The sequence below is a fragment of the Scophthalmus maximus genome, chromosome 1 (genome assembly GCF_022379125.1).
Source record: "Scophthalmus maximus strain ysfricsl-2021 chromosome 1, ASM2237912v1, whole genome shotgun sequence".
NCBI lineage: Eukaryota > Metazoa > Chordata > Actinopteri > Pleuronectiformes > Scophthalmidae > Scophthalmus > Scophthalmus maximus.
This window is the reverse complement of record NC_061515.1, coordinates 10,351,985-10,372,701: the sequence shown is the minus strand read 5'-3', so window position 1 is coordinate 10,372,701 and position 20,717 is coordinate 10,351,985. Positions and strand designations below refer to the sequence as shown.

At 42.1% G+C, this 20,717-nt stretch overlaps 1 protein-coding gene and 1 long non-coding RNA gene across 4 annotated transcripts in view; one reads left to right on the top strand and one right to left on the bottom strand.

Moving 5' to 3' along the window:
* Window positions 1-2,248: 2,248 nt before the first annotated feature.
* On the bottom strand, window positions 2,249-7,021 carry LOC118309019. Its single transcript, XR_004793384.2, has 3 exons — window positions 6,751-7,021; window positions 3,424-5,618; window positions 2,249-3,095 (listed from the first exon to the last, which is right to left on the bottom strand). It is a non-coding gene; the product is annotated as an uncharacterized LOC118309019 (long non-coding RNA).
* LOC118308915 (dynein axonemal heavy chain 11) overlaps window positions 6,433-20,717 on the top strand; it is a 36,562-nt gene continuing 22,277 nt past the window's right edge. For all 3 annotated transcript variants that reach the window (XM_035630381.2, XM_047333264.1, XM_047333262.1), the window contains exons 1-41: window positions 6,433-6,868; window positions 7,049-7,192; window positions 7,333-7,526; window positions 7,632-7,821; window positions 7,920-8,019; window positions 8,151-8,362; window positions 8,461-8,682; window positions 8,769-8,936; window positions 9,091-9,207; window positions 9,311-9,448; window positions 9,540-9,655; window positions 9,832-10,027; window positions 10,489-10,593; window positions 10,681-11,076; window positions 11,449-11,781; window positions 12,261-12,515; window positions 12,604-12,773; window positions 12,855-13,068; window positions 13,208-13,324; window positions 13,436-13,522; window positions 13,612-13,770; window positions 13,991-14,074; window positions 14,203-14,361; window positions 14,457-14,579; window positions 15,234-15,356; window positions 15,859-16,083; window positions 16,161-16,252; window positions 16,343-16,469; window positions 16,586-16,738; window positions 16,834-17,067; window positions 17,619-17,750; window positions 18,192-18,352; window positions 18,446-18,602; window positions 18,715-18,860; window positions 18,946-19,062; window positions 19,148-19,286; window positions 19,490-19,582; window positions 19,673-19,867; window positions 19,956-20,033; window positions 20,138-20,270; window positions 20,415-20,542. In XM_035630381.2, the coding sequence (XP_035486274.2) occupies window positions 6,629-6,868; window positions 7,049-7,192; window positions 7,333-7,526; window positions 7,632-7,821; window positions 7,920-8,019; window positions 8,151-8,362; window positions 8,461-8,682; window positions 8,769-8,936; window positions 9,091-9,207; window positions 9,311-9,448; window positions 9,540-9,655; window positions 9,832-10,027; window positions 10,489-10,593; window positions 10,681-11,076; window positions 11,449-11,781; window positions 12,261-12,515; window positions 12,604-12,773; window positions 12,855-13,068; window positions 13,208-13,324; window positions 13,436-13,522; window positions 13,612-13,770; window positions 13,991-14,074; window positions 14,203-14,361; window positions 14,457-14,579; window positions 15,234-15,356; window positions 15,859-16,083; window positions 16,161-16,252; window positions 16,343-16,469; window positions 16,586-16,738; window positions 16,834-17,067; window positions 17,619-17,750; window positions 18,192-18,352; window positions 18,446-18,602; window positions 18,715-18,860; window positions 18,946-19,062; window positions 19,148-19,286; window positions 19,490-19,582; window positions 19,673-19,867; window positions 19,956-20,033; window positions 20,138-20,270; window positions 20,415-20,542 (6,672 nt within the window). In that variant the 5' untranslated portion in view covers window positions 6,433-6,628. The remainder of the gene's footprint in view (window positions 6,869-7,048; window positions 7,193-7,332; window positions 7,527-7,631; window positions 7,822-7,919; window positions 8,020-8,150; window positions 8,363-8,460; window positions 8,683-8,768; window positions 8,937-9,090; window positions 9,208-9,310; window positions 9,449-9,539; window positions 9,656-9,831; window positions 10,028-10,488; window positions 10,594-10,680; window positions 11,077-11,448; window positions 11,782-12,260; window positions 12,516-12,603; window positions 12,774-12,854; window positions 13,069-13,207; window positions 13,325-13,435; window positions 13,523-13,611; window positions 13,771-13,990; window positions 14,075-14,202; window positions 14,362-14,456; window positions 14,580-15,233; window positions 15,357-15,858; window positions 16,084-16,160; window positions 16,253-16,342; window positions 16,470-16,585; window positions 16,739-16,833; window positions 17,068-17,618; window positions 17,751-18,191; window positions 18,353-18,445; window positions 18,603-18,714; window positions 18,861-18,945; window positions 19,063-19,147; window positions 19,287-19,489; window positions 19,583-19,672; window positions 19,868-19,955; window positions 20,034-20,137; window positions 20,271-20,414; window positions 20,543-20,717) is intronic.

Here is a 20,717-nt window from a genome sequence, read left to right as displayed (position 1 = left end):
AGGTAAGTTGGTGCAGTTTACAGAAATCCCTCTGGCAAAGTTGGAAAAGCGGAAAAGGGAGGGTGGGTGATTAACACAGATCACTATTATTAAATCATGCAAGAAGGTTGTTAGTGCACATGAAGTTGTCTGCGACATGTCACGACAGAAATCTGTCTCACTGGCAGGAAGAACACAAATACATCCGTGAATGGGGAATTTTTATCGACGCAACGACACGACATAATTAGTGTCATCACATTTAATGATGAACTACAGCTGGTTCTCTTGTCAGCATTATAGAAACAGTGAAATGATAGCTGCTAGTGCCTATAGATTGGCACTGTTTTTAATAATTTTTTTTACCAACACATGTCAAAACTATCAAGACACATATGAATGAAATTTTGCATATATAAATGATTACCTTGCAAAATGTCATTGTCATTCATTCGCACGATTATTAGTCTGACAGTAACGTCACTCCCCCCCCCTTTTATTTCTCAAAATCTATGGAACGGTTACCTAAAATGATTTCTATTCACTTTGCATGGTAAAAAGGATGATCTCCCAAAGCTTTGATTAAAAAATATGAAGTATGCAGTTTGTCTAATAATGTGGTGAGTACAAAGAGGACAAACACTCAAGCTCTGAATGAGTGGTATTCCGTTTGCTCTCTGGATTTAATGCTGAGACTTTTATTGGGACACGAGCAAAGGTCGACCTCTTCACTCTAAAGTGGGCATTAACCACATAGTCAACAGAGAAGCAATTAACAGCCAATATAACTTGTGCCAATGCATTTTCATGTTAACTTATTTGTTTATGGTATGTAAGTTCTCTAATAGAATTTTTTATTTTATATATTATTTCCTATAAGAATAGGGGATTCAATTAAACAATTTTAAATTTAAATAAACCTTTTTGTTTTCTTTATTAAAAGTGACAATATTGAGATCCTGTGTATCCTGATAAAAAGCCATGTTGATACTGTACCTCTGCAGGACAAACAAACATACATGGATGTTTGTATAATAGCTATCCAACTGTAAGGGCCCTGGATGAATTTTAAACATTTATTGACCCATCCCCCCACTGAATGGCAGTAATCCTTGTGCCGTACCGTGCCAAGAGACCACGAGGTGTGCATATTAAAAGTTTTTACTGAGGCTCCACAACACCTGTGATCTCTTACCATTGAGCCTTGCACCACGAGAGCATAAATCACAGCCTTGTGAGTGGAATATCTCATGGAGAGCCAGCATTCCCCAGCTCGTGCTGGGATTAGGAAATCAAAAGGGCACGCGCTCTGTAAATGCTCCACAAGGCCCCAAGGAAGCCAGCGTGCTGAAAAACAGCCAAGGAGGCTCACTCAGCTCTGTCATTTATAATGATGCCCAACTGACAGAAGCCCCTGGGACATTACCGACACAAAACCCCAGACCACTGACTGTATGTGCCATCCAAACAAGTACAAATTATGGTCTAAACGAAACAAAAGAGCTACTGCAAATTGCAGGAAGCGTTCTCTTGTGTCCTCATTATCTTGTTAGTTTTTAGATAAATGTATTTTCAACAGCATGTGGCTATGATGATGGTCACCTGAGGAATAGTTCCACTTGCCCACAGGGATGAGCAGAGTTTGCTCTTTCACTTTATAACATGTATGGAATTTTTTTTATAGGGTATAGATATGCTTGCCATATGAGAAAATGTATAATCTCATTTTGAGGGTGTGAGCGTGTGTGCGTGCATGTGTGTGTGTGTGAGAGAGAGAGACTAACATTGCACAGAGGACATCCATGATTCCCCCCTCTGTATATTCCATTATGCAGTCAACGCTAAGAAGGGAAACTGTACTGTGAGAAACCCAAGTATTTGATATGCAAAATGCTCTCTATGTATCCTTGCGTTGTGTTAGTCAAAACATTGATGAGATTAATTTGCATTTATGGAGTGAAAGATTACACAAGTACACTATATGAGGAATAAAGGGCCCAGCTCAGGTTAAGGCTGATTGACAGCACCATTGTCTGGCGGGGCTTCACTTCATTTCGAGAAACCCGCGGTGACCTCAGGCATTATGGCCACGGGGGCAGTGCCAGTCTCTCAGGATGCTGATTAAGTGGGATCAACCAGACCCTCAGACACAAGTGGCCAGGCTGTCCTCAGGGGAGTCTTACCTAAGCGCCTGGGCCCAGTTCCCTTCACCCCACCCTGCTGTGTTGACACAATCACGCACATCCAGGCATAGCACAGACACAGAGAGTGTAAGGATGAGCCATTTAATGTTGCAGCGTTTAAGTCAATGCACATAAGAACTATGCACCAAAACTACAAATTGATTCAGAGGTTATTGCAGTTTGGATTTTATCATGGCTATTGACCAGTAGACTTAAACCTATGCCTAATTCATGCCATATGCTCTAATATAGGCTGTGCGTGTGTGTGTGTGTGTGTGTGTGTGTGTGTGTGAACTAACTAAACAATAAGGATTGTACAACAATTGTAAGGTAGTGGGTGCCCTCAGAGCCTTTGTTTCCCGGCTGAGGAACACTTAAAACAAGCCTTTCATGATAAGCGGCCGGCTGTTGTACTGCGGCTTCCCCTGTCCCCCAGGACAACATATCCATCACCAGATGCCCTCGGGTGTGGGCTAACAAATTTGTTCATTCTGGGGCTTACATAACACCCCCAGAGCTTTAGCACTATCTGGTAGGATTTTGTGTGATCTGCCCACTGAGATCTCTCTGTCAGGTTGAGAGTACAGCAGTCCTGATTTTTGTTGTTGTTGTTTTTTTTTTACATTTCATTAGGCCTACAGGGGCCTTAATTCACTACAGTGCAAACTTCTCCACATGCAGGCTATTGTTTGCCATCGAAACTAGTTTACCGTGTCTGTATTTCCGGGGACAGGTGGAGCAATGACTTATGACAGAGTGAATGGCAAGATATTATTATATAGTCAATGTGATCAATTAATGAGACGGACGGGAGGCCACCAAACGACAGACGCACCCAGCGCGCTCCACCTGACGCGCCTGCGACTTTACATGTTGCTCACACATGTATTTAGGGACCTTTGTCAACCAGCTGCTTGTCATCAACCATCAATCCTGTAATAATAAAGAGAAGGAAATTATAGGCTACAATGTCTATCTATCTATCTATCTGTCTATCCTTCTATCTATCTATTTATTTATCTATCGTTCTATCTATCTATCTATCTATCATTCTATCTATCTATCGTCTTATCGTTCTATCTATCTATCTATCGTCTTATCGTTCTATCTATCTATCTATCTATCTATCTATCTATCGTCTTATCGTTCTATCTATCTATCTATCTATCGTTCCATCTATCGTTCTATCTATCTATCGTCTTATCGTTCTATCTATCTATCTATCGTTCATTAAGAATAAATAAGTTTGATTTTGACATACTGTCTCAAACTGACTTCTTTGCAGGCTGGATCTCCAAGTCCCCCCCGGAAGCTCGGCCTCCATGAGGAATCTGCCAAAAGAGAAAAGCCAGTGCCCTCTGCAGGACGCAACAGATGGTGACGCACACCGAGGGACGCATCATTCTCTTTACAACCCACACAGGCCCCTACACTCTGACTCTCAACTTGATAATGTTGTTTTAAGTAAATCCATTTAATGTGTTATTCCCTTTGCTTTTTTTCTTCCATTTTCAGCTTTATCAAACAGGGAAGAACAGACAAGACTACCAAAGGAGCAAATACTGATTTCCCCCATCCGTATCAGCACAGAATGAATCTAAGGGGTTTGAGGAGAGAGGGTCAGGCTGCTCTATGTTGTTCCCTGTTTCTTTTGTTATACAAATAAAATATGACTCCATGAAATATAGATTGTCTTTGCAGAAATAATAATGACCTATATTGAGCGTATAGCCCTAACTTCACCGAGCCCTGTAGAGGGCGTCCTTGTGGTGTAGACCTTCTGACAGAGGTCAGACTTTTATATCTACAGAGTAGGTGACTGTCGGGATGACATATAATATAATATAACATAATATAATAAACATGAAAAGAAAAGCCTTACTCTGAATGAAACCACTCTGGATAAATCAAGGATAAACAAATAGCTTCATGAGTGGCCTACACTGTTGCTGCTCAGTGGAGCAGAGAACACAAAATCTGCTCTGAATTACGAATTTAATAAAAATACAACAAAAACAAGAAAAACTAAATGATTACAATTTTGATCATTTTAAAGGTGGAGTGAAAAATTAACTATTGCAGAATGAATGTATATCAGGATGCTTAATGGTGGTAAAATACTAAAATGATGTAGAAATAAAATGATGTAGAATAAAATTATATTTGGGTAAAGCCTAAATTCACTTTTTTGTTGTCACTGTATGTGCTGCAATTTCCTTTCATTAAGTACTATATCAATCTATTGATTCCACTCTATACGTAGAAATGATAGCCTCTGTCTGAATTTATGGAGCTTTTGGAAAAATCATTTCAACCGAGGTGCGCTGATATTTATAGATAGTTCTGGTCTCAGTATATACAGAGACAACTTGCCTCTGAATAAAAAAATATACATCATTAAACAAACACAACTGATTTGAAAGTCTCAGATAACACATTTGCTTGCTCACTGCCGCTTGCTGGATTGACCGGGCCGCCATGATGGAGTGCTGTTTTGTGATTCAGTTTGGGAATCAATACAGCATCATCAACAAAGCTCTGTTGACACTGCCAGTCATTGATGAGCTGCTTCATGTTACAAATCTTCACCACGGTGCAGCATTTGAAGGCCAGGAGAAGTGCAACATATACAACAAGAGTACAGACCATAATGTACACTGTTTCAAGTCATTCTATCGGAATTGTAGTACTATTAGATTTATCCAAACAGACATATTATGCACTGTTTTTTAATACCAATGGCAATGGCTACAAGTGATAATTGAACTTTGATGTTTACAGTCAGATTGCAGCACACTCTCTGTTGTGGCAGCTTGCACAACAAGCAGTGGATGGATGGAGATCTCGGGAGGCCAGCTCAGCAGTGCAACAAGCCTTGGCAGCAAAATGTTTGAGGTGGCGGGAGCGGTGCCAGCTTTGAACAGCATGTGTTTGCTAAGAAATAGTTTTGGGTTGCTGGGGAGCGCACAATCGGCGCAGTATGTTTTGCAATGATACAGCTCCTGGATCAGAGGCAGGCTTGGAAAGACAGGAGGTAAAATTGAAAAAGAAATTTCTGTTGCTGTATTGACACAAGGACAAACTATGAACAATACATTCATATCCAGAACTTCTCTCTCCCTCCCTGTTGTACTGATTGTTGTCATAGTCTCATACCATTTCAGGCTACTAGGGTCTTCTTAGCAAATTGAATGACTCATGTTCTCAACCATGTTAACACCTGTACTGATTTTCAGAGTAAAATGAGCGTGGGGATTACATCAGGACCCATCTTCATCTTAGCTGCTTGAATGCATTGCTTCCAGCTTGTTATTACCACCATGGCAACGGGCAGGCAATCTCTTCACTGTAGGTGGTCTTGTCACTGCTGGTGATGAGGTCCAAAACAGTAGCGCCACCTGCAAACCCGAGGAGTTTGTTTCAATCCTTTTTTTCTTCCTCTCGAGGGCTCTGTTTCTTGATGCGAAAACAAAATAGAAAAAAAGGAGATAGATAAGTTTTACAAATTGTGATCTTCCTTAATAACATTTCAGATACGCTAATAGATCAGGAAACCAGTCAGCTGAATAAATCTCAAAGCTGCTCAGAAAACAAATTTTGTCATACATTTCCCGCCAGTCAGACCCCTGGGCTGCTCCGAAATGAGGTGCAGTAAAGTGCCTTGTAAATGGCAGTTGCTGGGTACGGTGCTGTGCTGCTAAGACAACAGTCAAACTGCATTGCATTTTACTACAGTCCGTGTACAGTCATGTGCAGTCGTAAAAGAGGGATATTTGTCATAAAAGGGGCCACAAATATGCACCTACAGTCTTTAAAAGAGAAGTGTTTGCATTACTGTATATCTTTATGCGCTATACTGCAAGAAATGGCATTACAGTACATGTCATGGCTTATATATTTGTCTTTGAGTAGAACCTTCAATTAAACATAAGGTTTGATGTCCCTTAAACTAAACTGTGAAATTCTTTTATACAGGAATGAAGAATAAGGTGTATAAGGAAAGTGACCTTGAATGACTTCTGCTTGGCATTGTATGTAAAATACAGAAAAAAACAGAACCCCCCCCCCAATTCAATGGCAGGGGAAACACTGCGCTTTCTTGATATCCTGGTCCTTATAAAACAATGTAGAATGGTACAGTCAGTAGAATAGAAAATGAAGTAATGAGCTACTGAGGTAAATGAGGAAAAATAAATAAAAAAATCACGACTTTAACAGGAAGACTTTGACGCCGGAAGTTGTTGTCTTTTTCAACTTCACACTTTAGCACCTGGCAGTGATTGAGGGTGTCTCCGCTGTTGCTAGGCAACGGAATGCGGAACACATGCTAATCCCCCTTGTTAGCAAACAGACACTTGGGAGTAAAAAAAAAAAACAGTTCTGGAGCCGAGCTAATATTTGAGTCATCGGCTCCCACGGTTGAGTTCGAGCGAGGCCACGGCATCGTCGATGGTCGTGGGGCGAACATGTCCGACGACGACGACGACGGCGGCGGCGGCGGGAGCGGCGTGCCCGCTCTCCTGCAGGACGCCAGCGTGAACTTTGTGGCGGAGACAGTTTGCGGGCTGCTGCGGCTGCAGCGACAGACCTGGGAGAGGAGCGCCGCCGCCGAGGACTTCCAGGCGCTCCTGGGGGACTTCTTCGAGAGGGGGCCCGCGGTGTTCTTCTCCTCGCCCAGGAGCGCCTGTCTGGTCGCGTCGAAGGAGGTGAGAGCCGTCCCGTGACAGTCTTCGTCGGTAGACGAGTGCGCCTGCGACGCAGTGGAGGACGGAGGCCCACGGAGTCCACTAAGCTCGTGCAAGTTATCGTGACGTACTGATGGCGGAGTTGTGTTCATTTGCTTTGTCAGTGCAACGTCTGTCTGTGCTGCACTATTCCAAATGCAGGTCCCACCCACCGCTCAGAACAAGATCATCTACTTTCTGAAGAAGAGGTGTGATCCCATCGACTCTGACAACTACAGGGGCCTCCTGCTGTTCGGCCTCCTGTCCCCGTCGCCACTTCTGCAGCTGGCAAGCACAGTTGAGCAGGTGACTGTAATACACCCCCCCCCCCCTCTCTCATCATCACACACCTGTCCCACAAAGAAGGCATTTTGCTGTATCTGCTCCAAGTTATTCTTGTTTCTAGCTTCTGGTTCTTTTAAGGTCATTTTGTGTCTCTTTGTAAGGTATGCGTCCCACTGCTGTCAAACAACAAAAACCACCAGATGTGGCCCCACCTGTTGTCCGAAGATATCGTCCGACACGTGGAGAGCGTGCGCAGTGTGACATCAGTTGTGCGAGGACAGGTCTTAGGGGAAACCGTTCTGCCTGTCCCGACCGCAACAGACTGGATAGACAATTCACACAGCACCTTCCAGATGTGAGGAAAACAGACATGTTTTGCTTTCCTTTGATTGGCTGTGATTTTTGTTTATACAAAGATGTTGTGTTGACAAACACTACACACATATATTTTCCCTCTCAGGTGTAATTACTATGACAGGGCACTGGCCCACGCCATAGAGACCCAGGTCATCAACTGGACCGCTCTAATCCAGAAAATCTTGAAGGAGGATTCATCAGATCTACTCACGACAGGTTGTACTCCAGGGCCCAATGTAGAGCTTAGGTTTTGGGAATCCAGGGAGAGCAATGTACGGAGCATCTATCATCAGGTAGTCTCTCTTTTCCCCCTAATCACTAAAGTTATTGTTTCTTTTTTTTAAATCTCCTGATGTTCCACTCATTGTGTTTGGACCTTTCATTTTTGTAGCTTCAGAGTCCCACTGTTAAAAAGATGGCAAAGATGTTAGAGATGATGGATAGCAGCTATCATCCAACAATCAAGATTCTAGTTGGAAATGTATTCGATGGTAAGATAAGCTGCCGCCTTTCTCAAAGCAAAAGTGTAGCTTGCTCCCTGTCAAATGTCTGATACACAGCACATTGTAATTTCTAAAATGTTTCGCTCAGATTATGTTTTATATATTTTCTGACTCTAAAGCACTGCAAGAAGCCCAGGACATTAACCTTCATCTACAGCCACTACATGCACATCTGACTCAGCTGGAAAAGGACGGATTTCCTCACTTGGAAACATTCATCCCTGCACTGTTTCACACCCTCTTCCTTATCTGGACCAACTGCCAGTCTTATCAAAGGCCGGCACGCATGGTGGTGTTGCTGCAGGAGCTTTGCAATCTGCTCATCGAACAGGTAATAATCCTCATTTGAAAGTCCTGTTATGTTGCTTTCAGTTAATGGTTGTGAGTGTGAACAAAATGTGAACAAAACTTAATGTTTTCCCCTTGTAGGCAACCACATACCTGTCTGTAGATCTGCTTGCCAGAGAGGACCCACTGGAAAGTCTACAGCTGGTAAAGACAGCAATACAAGTCTTCAGATGTTTCAGAGGCAGTTACCAGACCCAGAGGAAGCGGTTGGCCAACCATGTACATCATGCTCCCTGGGATTTCCCATCTGCCATGGTTTTTGCACGTTTCAACCGGTTCCTTAATCGTATTCTCCAGCTGGAGGTGAGATGAGGTTTTTGTTTTTGTATTCAGGTGTCACAGTGAGGCTGCATGTGGGTTGTTTTTCAAATTCAGTCTTATCTTTGCAGGGCATGTTTGAAGTTATGCTGGACTTTCAGAGGATGGAGAAGCTAGAATTTGGTGGAGTACAAGGGAAGCTCTACAGCGAGCATGCAGCTCAGATGTATAAAGACTTCAGTAACCACTGCCAAATGCTGAAGCACAGTGAAAACAGCCCACTCGACTTAAACTCTCAGGTGAAAATGTCTAAAAATCAATGTTAAATGTTAATTATGAATTTCACAAACATCTTCCACACACTGTAGATCATGCAAATTCAGCTCGGATTAATGATGCAGTGAAGTTTCACCTGCTGTTCATTATTAAATACTGTTGAATACTTGTCCTAAGGTTTTTGAAGACGAGTATAAGGATTTCAAAGAGTGGATTGTGGACTTTGAATGTCAACTTGCCAGCCTTCTGTCCTTGGCTTTTAAGGCTTGTTCAGGACTGGAATCGGCTTCCAAAGTAAGCAAGACTGGATAACCGTGTGATCCTGATTACATAATTACTAAAGTGATTAAAGTGACTAGCCGATGACAATGATCTTTTTGGTTTTTTTGTCCTTTAGCTGCTGACTATTGTTGGACCCTTCCTGGAGAGACAACGGATTAGACAGATATTCAGCCCCAACTTCCTTGTGCTGCAGCAATATTTCAGGGAGGAGCTGGAGAAATGTAAATGCCTGTTTAAATCCCAGATCAAGCAGGTACTGTACGCCATGTTAAACTTGGACATTAGCAATATTGATTCAAGGCACATGAACAGAAAAATACTTTCTTTTTTTTATTGATTTACAGATGGAGAATGGTCTGACCAAGAACATGGCTCACACATCTGGAGCTTTGAAGTGGGCAAAAATGCTCAGAGAACGTATTCAAACACCGTGGGAAAAAATCAGATTACTACTTGACATGTTAGTAAAACATTTGACTATTTTCCGCGAATTAATGAATTACTTACCACTAACACTTGCCAGTCAGAAAGATTTATTGACATATGGATATAGTTCAACAGTATCAACAGTAAAGCCATAACTATTGCTCCAGGCTTCAAAATGACAGTTGTCTCACAGTTATACAACATGTGCAGGCCTGCAGGAGGTGTGGAGATGGTGAAGGAGAACAGCGTGTACAAGGAGATGTTGAGTCTCCTGGACCAATATGAGGAGGACATTTACTCTGACTGGTGTAATGGTTTAGAACAGGCCTGCGTGATGAACCTGAACCAGCCCCTTATCTCCAGAAATGCCTCATCTGGCCTGGTCTCAGTCAACTTCAATCCAAAGGTAACTGGTCCCCTGCAAACTACAAATCTATGCTAAATAATTATCCAACTTACTGTTTGACTGATGTAGTAATGTCTCTCTTTTAAAAGTCAAAGTGGTTCCCTCACACTGCTTACATCAAGCTCCCTGAAAATTGGGATTATTGTTTCATTTTAGCTTGTTATTCTTTATCAATATCACTATAATGTTGCAAAACCCAGATGCAAGTCACTGCTCAATGTTGGTCAAATTGTCCTCGGCTCAAGATAAATCCTCTTTTTATTTTCAAACTATATATTCATGCATTTTTAACTGCTGACAGACTTGTAACCACCTTGGCTGAGGAAATAGTTATTTGTTGTAGTTATTTAATTTGAGTCATTGTATTCGCCAAAGGTTTCTTTTAGCTCAGACAAAACATTTTACCAGCAACCCACTGTGATTATACATTGAGTTAATCACAATTTCCTTTCGCTCCCCAGCTGACTGAAGTCTTGAAAGATGTGAAATATATTCAGAGTCTCAGTAAGATCCACATCCCTGCAGCTGCAATGACTGTTTTTGACAAGCGCGACATGTTCACAAAGGTAAGAAACAAAGCAAATTACTTTTCATGCTCATTTACTCACATGTATACATGTTTGAGGTAAACAATAACCAATGTGTCGGTCTAGTATGTGAGCAGTCTGCAGCTGCTGGTGCAATGGTACAACAAGCTCAAGCAGACGGTGCTCGAGGTTGAACTTCCTCTCATCCGAGCTGAGCTGGAATCCATAGACGTGCAGTTGACAAGAGCAGAGACTGACCTGACTTGGCAGGATCTGGACTGCGGGAGCTTCATCAGCACCACCAAAGACCTGGTCCAAGACCTCGTATGTCGAGTCAGCAGAGCGAAGGAAAACTGCAACGCCATTCAGTCACTTATGAAATTGTGGAGCAAGCAAGCCATGTTTTGCCGAAAGGACAACAAGAGAGGCTCGCTCATACAGCTGGAGGACAGAGGCGACCGTGTCAACAAGAAGTTCAGTGGCACGAAAAAGGACGGAGATTCTATCCACGAGCTGGTGCAGGTGCCTATGGCTAAATTTATGATAAAATTCACATTTGTGTGGTATAGATCATGTTCAATATAATAGATGTGTTGCTGTATGGTAGGTGAATGCGATGCTGTATTGACAATAAAACCTTTTAGCATGTTGTTTAGATCAGATTAGAGCACACAGCAAGTTCTGAAAAACGTTTATTTACGTTTTGTCATCTTAATAATTTGTTCAAATCAAAATCGAACCTTTATCTGTTTGGTTGAATTTAAAGTTGATTAGAAATATATGCTCTAGGTATTCTGATTGATAAAACCCTTCAAATTAAATGTAACAACCTGTGCTTCTGCTTGAAATTAAATGTGATACAAGTACAAAACTCTAAAACTACACTTTCCTCAGGACAACATGGTCCTTCTCCATGCTGACCCTGCCTCAGAAGCGTGGCAGTCGTACCTGGAGTACGTGGATGAGATGGTGGTGGAGGGGCTCTTCAGCTACATCAGCCACTCGCTTCAGTTCTTTGTGGACAACATGCAGTCATGGCCTAACCAGGCTCCTCTCTTTGAGGCTCAGCTGATGCTGAATGGCTCAGCAATGATCTTCCTCCCGTCACTGGAGCGAGACGCAGGGGACGGCCTCTACGAACTGATGGAGGGACTGGTCGGAGACATATTCAAGACTTCGGTGAATATCAACCGAGTGGCTGCTCACCTGAGCACGGAGAGCTACCAGGTAAAGGTGTTTTTTTTGTACATAGTGCAATAATTTACTGTCTGTTAACATCTGTTGCCTTTTCACCTGTGCAGGAAAATAACTGAATCAGTTTTTGGGTGTTCTTGCAAAAGTCACGTCACACCAGATTTGTTTGTTGCAGAATTTGGATGGCTCTCTGTCAAACTCTAGATCAGAGTTTATAGACCTTAGACACGTCCTTACCATTGCAGAGTGGCATGGGATACCGGTGTTATATATTTATAAAACTTTAAAAAATTCACATGTATCATCGCCTCCAGGGATGGTATCAAGTAAATTTAGTTTATCTTTATTTGTACATAGTTTAATTCAAAACCAGTCATAAAACCAATTTATTTACCAAAAAAAGTGTGTTCTCCTACTGTGATGATTTTAAGTTTCTGAATTAATTAGAGTGTATTCCTCTACAAATGGTATACGTTCCGGATGTCATATGTCATGTAATATACCTCTTACAGGTTGTAATGGATGACATGCTAGATTTGTTGGACCTGAGACGCGAAATAATGGAGCGAGTGGAGAACATCCTTAAGAAAGCAATAAATTACCAGAGCAAGTTTGACTGCTACACTCATCTGTGGCAAGATGACAGGGCTGAGTTTCTCAGCCAGTTTCTCCTGTATGGACATGCACTCACAGCTGATGAGATGGAGGCCCACAGAGCAGATGTTCTGCACGAGAGCCCGCCTACAATCGATAACTTCAAAGAACAGGTAAAAAAAAGGAGATGCTTTTTTGAAAAAAATCTGAATACATGACATTTGCCTAATTGTAATCTCTTTTGTGGTCTCAACTTTACAGATAGATTATTTTGAGGATCTCTATGCTGAAATTTCCAAGCTCGAAGATTTCCGAGTTTTCAACGGATGGTTTCGGGTGGACGTCAAGTTCTTTAAAGTCAGCCTCCTCAACATTGTGATGAAGTGGAGCTGGCTTTTCAAAGAGCACCTCCTGACATATGTCACAAACAGGTAACATTTCTGCATGGCTATTAAATGCGGCTATCAAACGGTATCGTCTGTAGTTCTCACTGTACACACTTTCCCATTCAGTCTTGACGATCTGCAAATGTTTGTCCGAGCCACTGTTGAAGGGCTAAACCATCCTGTCGACAAGCATAACTTGGTGGAGGTTATGAGTCATCTGCTGGCTGTCAGAGACAGACAGATGGCCACAGACAAGATGTTCGAGCCTCTTAGAGCCACAATAATCCTCCTGGAAAGATACGCAGTGACCATACCAGACCAGGTCTACTCTCAGATGGAGGTAAAGAGAGAAATGTATTTCCTGACCGGAAACAGATTGACAACAATGGTTTATTTATTTGGAAACGAAGAATCAGAATACTGTATATTTATTATGTGTCCATTCAACCTTTGAGAAATCAAACCAATTCTCTCCATAGGAACTCCCTGAGAAATGGTGTGGGGCTAAAAAACTGGCCTTAAAAGTGAGGCATGAGGTGGCACCCATGCAGAATGCAGAAGTGATGGTTTTACGAAGACGATGCATGGCATTTGAGGTGACAAGTCAAGTTAGCTCTTATTTCTGGAGAAATTATATATGCACCCTTTTGAAGCTTTTTGTACAGCCCAGTGTGGAGACCATTCTTGTGGAACTTTTTATTTTTCAGGTCAAACAAACCAAATTCAGGGAGATGTTCAGAGCAACTGCACCCTTCAGTTACAATGCAGTACATCCCTACATCAATTTGGAGAAAGTAGGAGTTTAGCCATTGCATGACTGTAGCATTTAAATCACACTGTATTTTTTCAGTATGGATAAGAGTTTTCACATGTTGTTTCCTAGTCTGAGAAAGCAATTCGACACATGGAGAAAGAAGTGGCAGAGCTTCAGGAGTCCACCAATCTATTTGATGTTGCTATTCCTGACTACAGAGACATTAAACTCTGCAGAAGAGAGATCACCATCCTCAAAGAACTGTGGGACATGGTTGAATTTGTGCAGGTGAGTGGCTTAATGTGTATCGTATACTTAAATGTCGCCATTCTTGGGGAAATGTGAAAACAGCTGAAGGCCTCATCACTTTACCACACAACCCCAATAACTCAATAACTTGACCAGTGTGTCATTGTGGAGGCTGCCATTGATTCTTTGAATACCCTGTAGACTCTAAATGGCCCTGTTAAGCCCATTGACCCCTGCGCATGCAACTTTATCTTTACAGAGCAGTGTGAAAAACTGGACAGTGACCAACTGGCGGCAGATAAACGTGGACCAGATGGATGCAGAATTGGGGAGGTTTGCCAAGGTGAGGTCACCAACAGTGCTACATCACACCAGCACATCTCTCCTGCTGTCTTGCTGTCATGCACCATTGCTGTCTGTAACAGATGCCCCTAATAACTAATTATGTTTACCTACCTTCTGTTTGTGTAGGACATACGCAAGCTTGACAAAGAGGCTCGCGTGTGGGATGTGTATTCTGGGCTAGACCTTTATGTAAAAAACCTGTTGACGTCACTGCGGGCCGTGAGTCATCTACAGAACCTGGCAATAAGAGAGCGCCACTGGGTGCAGCTAATTAGAACAACACAGGTGCATAAGTACACACAATAGAGGTCTTGCTATAGAACTCCTTTTTTTTGTACATGTCAGAACTTTCCATCCTGACCACAATTCTTTTTAAATAGATGGACATCACTGTCACTGACAGCACCACCTTGGAGGACCTCTTGGCTCTACAGCTCCATTTGATCGAAGATGAAGTTCGCAACATAGTGGATAAGGCAGTAAAAGAAGTGGCCATAGAGAAGGTTCATCTTTATGTATAAATAGATCGTGGTCACACACATCAACATGAAGGGGCTCCATTTTAACGGTCTAAGCACATTTTCCCCTTGTGCATTTAGGGTGTATCCACTCTTTTGGTAGTTTAGCCGCATTCAAAAGGTACAGTAGCTGGATTGTACTCGGTCTGTTAATTAATCGTTCATGTGTTATGAGAGTTACATGCAATAAGCCATCTCCTTTTATTAAAATTACATGGGCAGATTTTCCACCACCAATATGTGCTGGGTGTAAGATAGGGACCCGAGAGTCTTTTAGCCACAATTACCAATTTTACATATTAGCATGTTGTGTGCATTTCTGGTAAAATGTAAGCAATTTACAACTTAGCATGTGTTACATTGTTATTCTGACAATGCAACTACCTAGCAAGCTTACTAGCCATGTGTCTGTTATGATAAATATCCTTCTATGTTGCTGCATGTTTGGATTGAAGAATAATCTGTTGAATTAACAAACAGGACTCCTGACAGTGCTCCGCATTATGAATAGTTTTCCACATAAACTGGAAATAAATTTAGGATTTACTCCTTAACCAAACATAGTTGCAAATACAGTAATGCAGTACAGTTTCAGTTTAAACGCTGTTGTCATTATGCTGTCCATTATTTACATTACAGGTTGTAGCAGAAATTAGTGAAACCTGGGAGTCAATGGAGCTTTCATATGAAGATCATTACCTATCCTCTTTGCCGCTTCTTAAATGTGATGAGGAACTTATTGAAACTCTGGATGATCATCAGGTAAATATCTAAGTTACTGAACTCGATCTCAAAATCAGTTGTCTGTGAGAAGCACTGATGGTTTCGTACTGAATAGAGATGAGAGGGCTGAAAGAGGTGCCCCACTGACTGTCTAACAGAACAGCTGTGGGTAGAGACATCCCTATTGAGTCCTTAGATTTATAGCTGCTGTAGGACACAGGGCATTGTTGCACTGTGGCAGTCTTTGTATGTGTACACCAGATGTATTGGAGATGTTATAGCCAGCAATTAGAAGTCTTGCCTCTTTAGTGCCTCCATCTTCATTTAAAAAGACTGGTTCTTCCCCCACCTTTTATTGCATGGCCTGCTTATGCGATTGCATGTTTTGGAAATTATTCCGACACATGTTATGATGTCTGATTATCAAGATGTGACTTTCTCCTGCCACCAACTGGGTGTTAGTTTGGTGTATTTGAGTTCTACATTGGACCAAATCCTGTAGATAAGCTATGCTAATGTTCTCCACATTCACATCCTCAAGGTTCAGCTGCAGGGAGTCTTTCAAAGCAAGCATGTAGATCACTTCCTGATCCAGGTGCTGGAGCTACAGAAACAGCTGACTGTGGCTGACTCGGTGCTGATGGTCTGGATGGAGGTCCAGAAGACATGGGCCTACCTGGAAAGCATCTTTAAAGGCTGTGATGACATCTGCCAACAGCTGCCTGCAGACGCACACCGGTTCCAAGCTATAGATGGAGAATTCAAGGTCTGCATTTAGGTCATGCAGTTATGCAAATTCTGTTTTTGTCGTGATTGTAAACATGGGGATTTTGGTTATTTCAGGAACTAATGTTGAACAGTGCCAAGACCAAAAATGCGATTGAGGCCACCAACAAGCCTCAACTATTTGAGAAGTTAGAAGATCTACAAAAAAGGTTGATGCTTAGTTTGATATCTAAATGTTCATTTGGCAGTTTTCAGTTTTGAGGTTTGTGATCACTTTTCTGGTAACTTCTTTCTAACAGGCTGGCACTGTGTGAAAAAGCTCTTGCTGAATACCTGGAGACAAAGAGACTTGCATTTCCACGATTCTACTTTATTTCATCTGCAGATTTGTTGGACATTCTCTCTAAAGGGAGTCGTCCCAAAGAGGTACACTGATGTAGAATATCAACAATTCTATATTTTCTTTACTATTTAGTGTCACTATCATTCAGCTTACTATATTTCTAATGAAAAAAAAGTTACGAGTGATTGTTTTTTTGCAGGTAACTGTCCACCTCTCAAAATTGTTTGACAACATGTCAGATCTTGAGTTTGCACAAAATGAACAGCTGGACAATCCTAAACTTGCGGTGGGCATGTACAGCAAAGAGAGGGAATATGTCCCGTTCAAGACTGAATGTAGCTGCTGCGGGCCAGTAAGACACTACATACATTCAAAATCCAAATGATATAAGTGATCTATCCCACTCGATAAAATAACTTTACTAAAGGCTGGAATACTTTGTGTTAGGTGGAGGCATGGCTCGCTAGTCTTGAAGAGTCTATGAAGGACTGTGTCAGGGGTCACTTGTCCGAGGCTGTGTCTGTGTACGAGGACAAGCCCAGAGAGCAGTGGATCCTCGACTTCCCCGCCCAAGTGGCTCTCACTGGATCTCAGATCTGGTGGAGCAATGATATGGAGATTGTGTTTAAAAGACTGGAGGAAGGTTTTGATTCTGCACTAAAAGACTACAACAAGAAACAGGTATATATTTTTCATTTTATAACACCCCCCCCCCCCCCCCCGGCCCCCCTCCCTACACACACACACACACACACACACACACACATATACATATACATATATATGAGCTGGATTTGTGGAGCCTCAAAGTGGTATTATCATTCTTGTCAGTTTCATCAGCGCTCTTTAGGCGAGCATGTCCTTGGCTGCTGTTTGAATAATCTCTCTCACCCTTCAACTGACTGTACTGCACTGATTAGATCGGCTGTTATACAGGACCAGTGAGAAGACATACAGTGATGTTTTAGTCCCAGACCTTGATTAGTGTCCACCGCTGTGTCTGTCACCTCGTCCACAGGCGCCATGTTCATATAGTGCCTTTGTTTGTTGTTCTACATCGATAAAGACCTTGAATGCTTAACAAAACTAAATATACAGAGAATTTGAACCAAACAATGTGGCTTTTGCCTGTTTATTCTTATTTGTGATTTTAAATTAGCATCCTTATCCTAACTCCCCCCTCTCTAGTTCCTCAGCCTTGCACTGAATCTGTTTTTCTTCCCTCCCCCCAGGTTTCTCAACTCAGCTCACAGATCAGCATGCTACTGGGAGAGCTGAGCTCGGGAGACAGACAGAAGATCATGACCATTTGCACGATTGACGTCCATGCTAGAGACGTTGTCACCAGCCTCATCGCGCAAAAGGTTAACATGGCCGACATAATCAGTGTTTTCATTTTAGTGCAACTGAACAAACTTTGGAATTATGAAAATATGTTACTCAATAAGTGTATAGCATAAATACCATGAAATATCATGACATTACAGTGTATTTTTATTTTGCTTATCTGAGGTTAGATTTCAATTAACTAAATGATGGTCCACATGGTAACAGTTCCCACATGCGGCTTGTATGTGGCCACATGAGACAAGTTTATCTAAAACTCCTTAGAAATAATGCAACTGAATATGAACAGTACATGACTTAGGCAGCTTACGTCACAATTAAATAAATAGACTTTATATAGACTAACACCAGAAATTGGTCATGCGTTGTGAACATCACTTTAACGGCTCACGTGTACTGGATCTCTGGTGATGAATCATCTCTTGACTTGATTTGATAACAGCGATCTGGGTTCACAGGTCACCACCTCACAAGGCTTCCACTGGCTCTCCCAGCTCCGACATAGCTGGAATGAGCAGCAGCGCCACTGTTATGTCAACATCTGTGATGCTCAGTTCCTGTACTCTTATGAGTATCTCGGAAACACTGCACGTCTAGTCATCACTCCCCTCACAGACCGGTAACGTGTAATATTTAAATAATATTTCATTTGTTATATTCTGCTTTGCTAACCAGCACATTTCTGTTTCTCTGTGGGCATTGCTAAGTTTAGATGCTACATTACCTTGACTCAGTCACTCCACCTGACCATGAGTGGAGCCCCAGCAGGTCCTGCTGGAACAGGGAAAACTGAGACCACTAAGGATCTTGGCAGAGCCATGGGCATCATGGTATACATCTTCAACTGTTCTGAACAGATGGATTACAAGGTATGAAAATCCAATGATGGTTCCTGATAATTTTCTTCACAGAGTTCTGGTCTTGATTAGATATTTCAGTAAACATCTATGTTTAGATGCAAATTTGTGTGTTTATGTTCAGTCAATCGGAAATATCTACAAGGGTCTGGCCCAGACCGGAGCATGGGGCTGCTTCGATGAGTTCAATCGTATCGCCGTGGATGTTCTGTCAGTTGTAGCAGTGCAGGTCAAAACCATACAAGACGCCATTCGATCTAAAAAGAAAAGGCGAGTAATTGAAGCTCCGTACTTGAAATCTTCAATGTTGTAACGGTTAAAAAAAACTGTATTAACACTTTCTGAAATCTCACAGGTTCCTGTTCCTCGATATGGACATTGCCTTAAAGCCCTCTGTGGGTATTTTTATCACTATGAACCCTGGCTATGCAGGCAGGACAGAGCTACCCGAGAACCTCAAGGCTCTTTTCAGGTGGGAACGATACAGTAACTTACCTTATATATAGCGGTGCTTTTTTTCAACATGAAGTTCATTGTCTGTACTATTTGTGTCCCAGACCCTGTGCCATGGTGGTGCCTGACACTGAGCTTATTTGTGAGATAATGTTGGTGGCAGAGGGCTTCCGTGCTGCTAAGCTTTTAGCCAGGAAGTTTATTACCCTGTACACTCTCTGCAAGGAACTGCTCTCCAAGCAGGTAGGAGAAAATCACTTTGTTACATTTCATAATATTGGCTGGGAACACAACATCAATAATAAATCTTTTTTTCACCTATGCCTCGGGAGCTCAATGACGCATGAAACCATTCAATAACTCTTAGTACTTTGTGTGACATGATTGATGGTAAGCGTAAACACAGGAGTACACGTCTTTACTGTCCGTCCTCATTTGTCTATCAGGACCACTATGATTGGGGTTTGCGTGCTGTCAAGTCTGTTCTGCTTGTGGCAGGGACACTGAGGAGAAGAGACAAGACAAGACCAGAGGATCAGGTGACTTACTATGTCATCTCACAGCTGACATAGGAAGAAGCATTATTTTATGTAATCTTTAACTGCTCTTTGCTTCCCTTCACTTTACAGGTGCTGATGCGGGCTCTGAGGGACTTCAACATGCCTAAAATTGTGACTGAGGATGTGACCATCTTTTTGGGGCTACTCGGTGACCTGTTCCCAGGCCTGGAGGTGGAGAGAGAGAGGAGCTATGAATTTGAAAAGGCCGTCCGCAAGACAACACTTGAGCTCCGACTCCAGCCTGAGGAACCATTCATCCTCAAGGTTGGACAGCTGTACGGTGTATAGCTTGCCAAAATACTTAAAAAAAGACAATGAAAGTATCTTTTCATGATAAACTATGTTTTGTCAGGTGGTGCAGTTGGAGGAACTCATGGCCGTGCGTCATTCTGTCTTCGTAGTTGGAAATGCAGGAACTGGGAAAAGCCAGGTTTGATTGGTTACATTTTTACACCCCAGATGTTTTGAAAGTAAATGCTCAATTAAATTTTGTAAGGCACATGTTAAGGTATATATATACATATATTTTAACAGATATTGAGAGTTCTCCATAAAACCTATGTAAACTTGAAGAGGAAGCCTTTATGGAATGACCTCAATCCGAAGGCAGTAGACAGAGATGAATTGTTCGGCTTCATCCATCGTGCGACTCGAGAGTGGAAAGATGGTAAGCAGAACTGGTTTGAAACAAGAATAATAAAAATTAGGAAAGATTACAACACATAAAACTGTTCTCAATCATACTGGGTGTAAAAATTGTTTATACATTTCGATCTCAGTTGTTGTTTACGTCCCACAATCTCCGTGTAAGGTTTGCTCTCATCGCTGATGCGAGAGCAGGCAAACATCTCCCACCAAGGACCTAAGTGGATTGTGTTGGATGGAGACATTGATCCGATGTGGATTGAATCACTCAACACAGTGATGGATGACAACAAGGTACCTCCCCTCCTGTTCACTCGTACACTATTCTACAACACATAGCAACTAAGGTGGTATAGATAGAAAAAGATGTTTCTTTACCCCTCCTTCAACGATCATTTCCTGCAGTGTGAGGACCCTTAGGTATTTTTCAAGAGCAATGAATCATGTCACAGTAATATTGTGCCTTTCA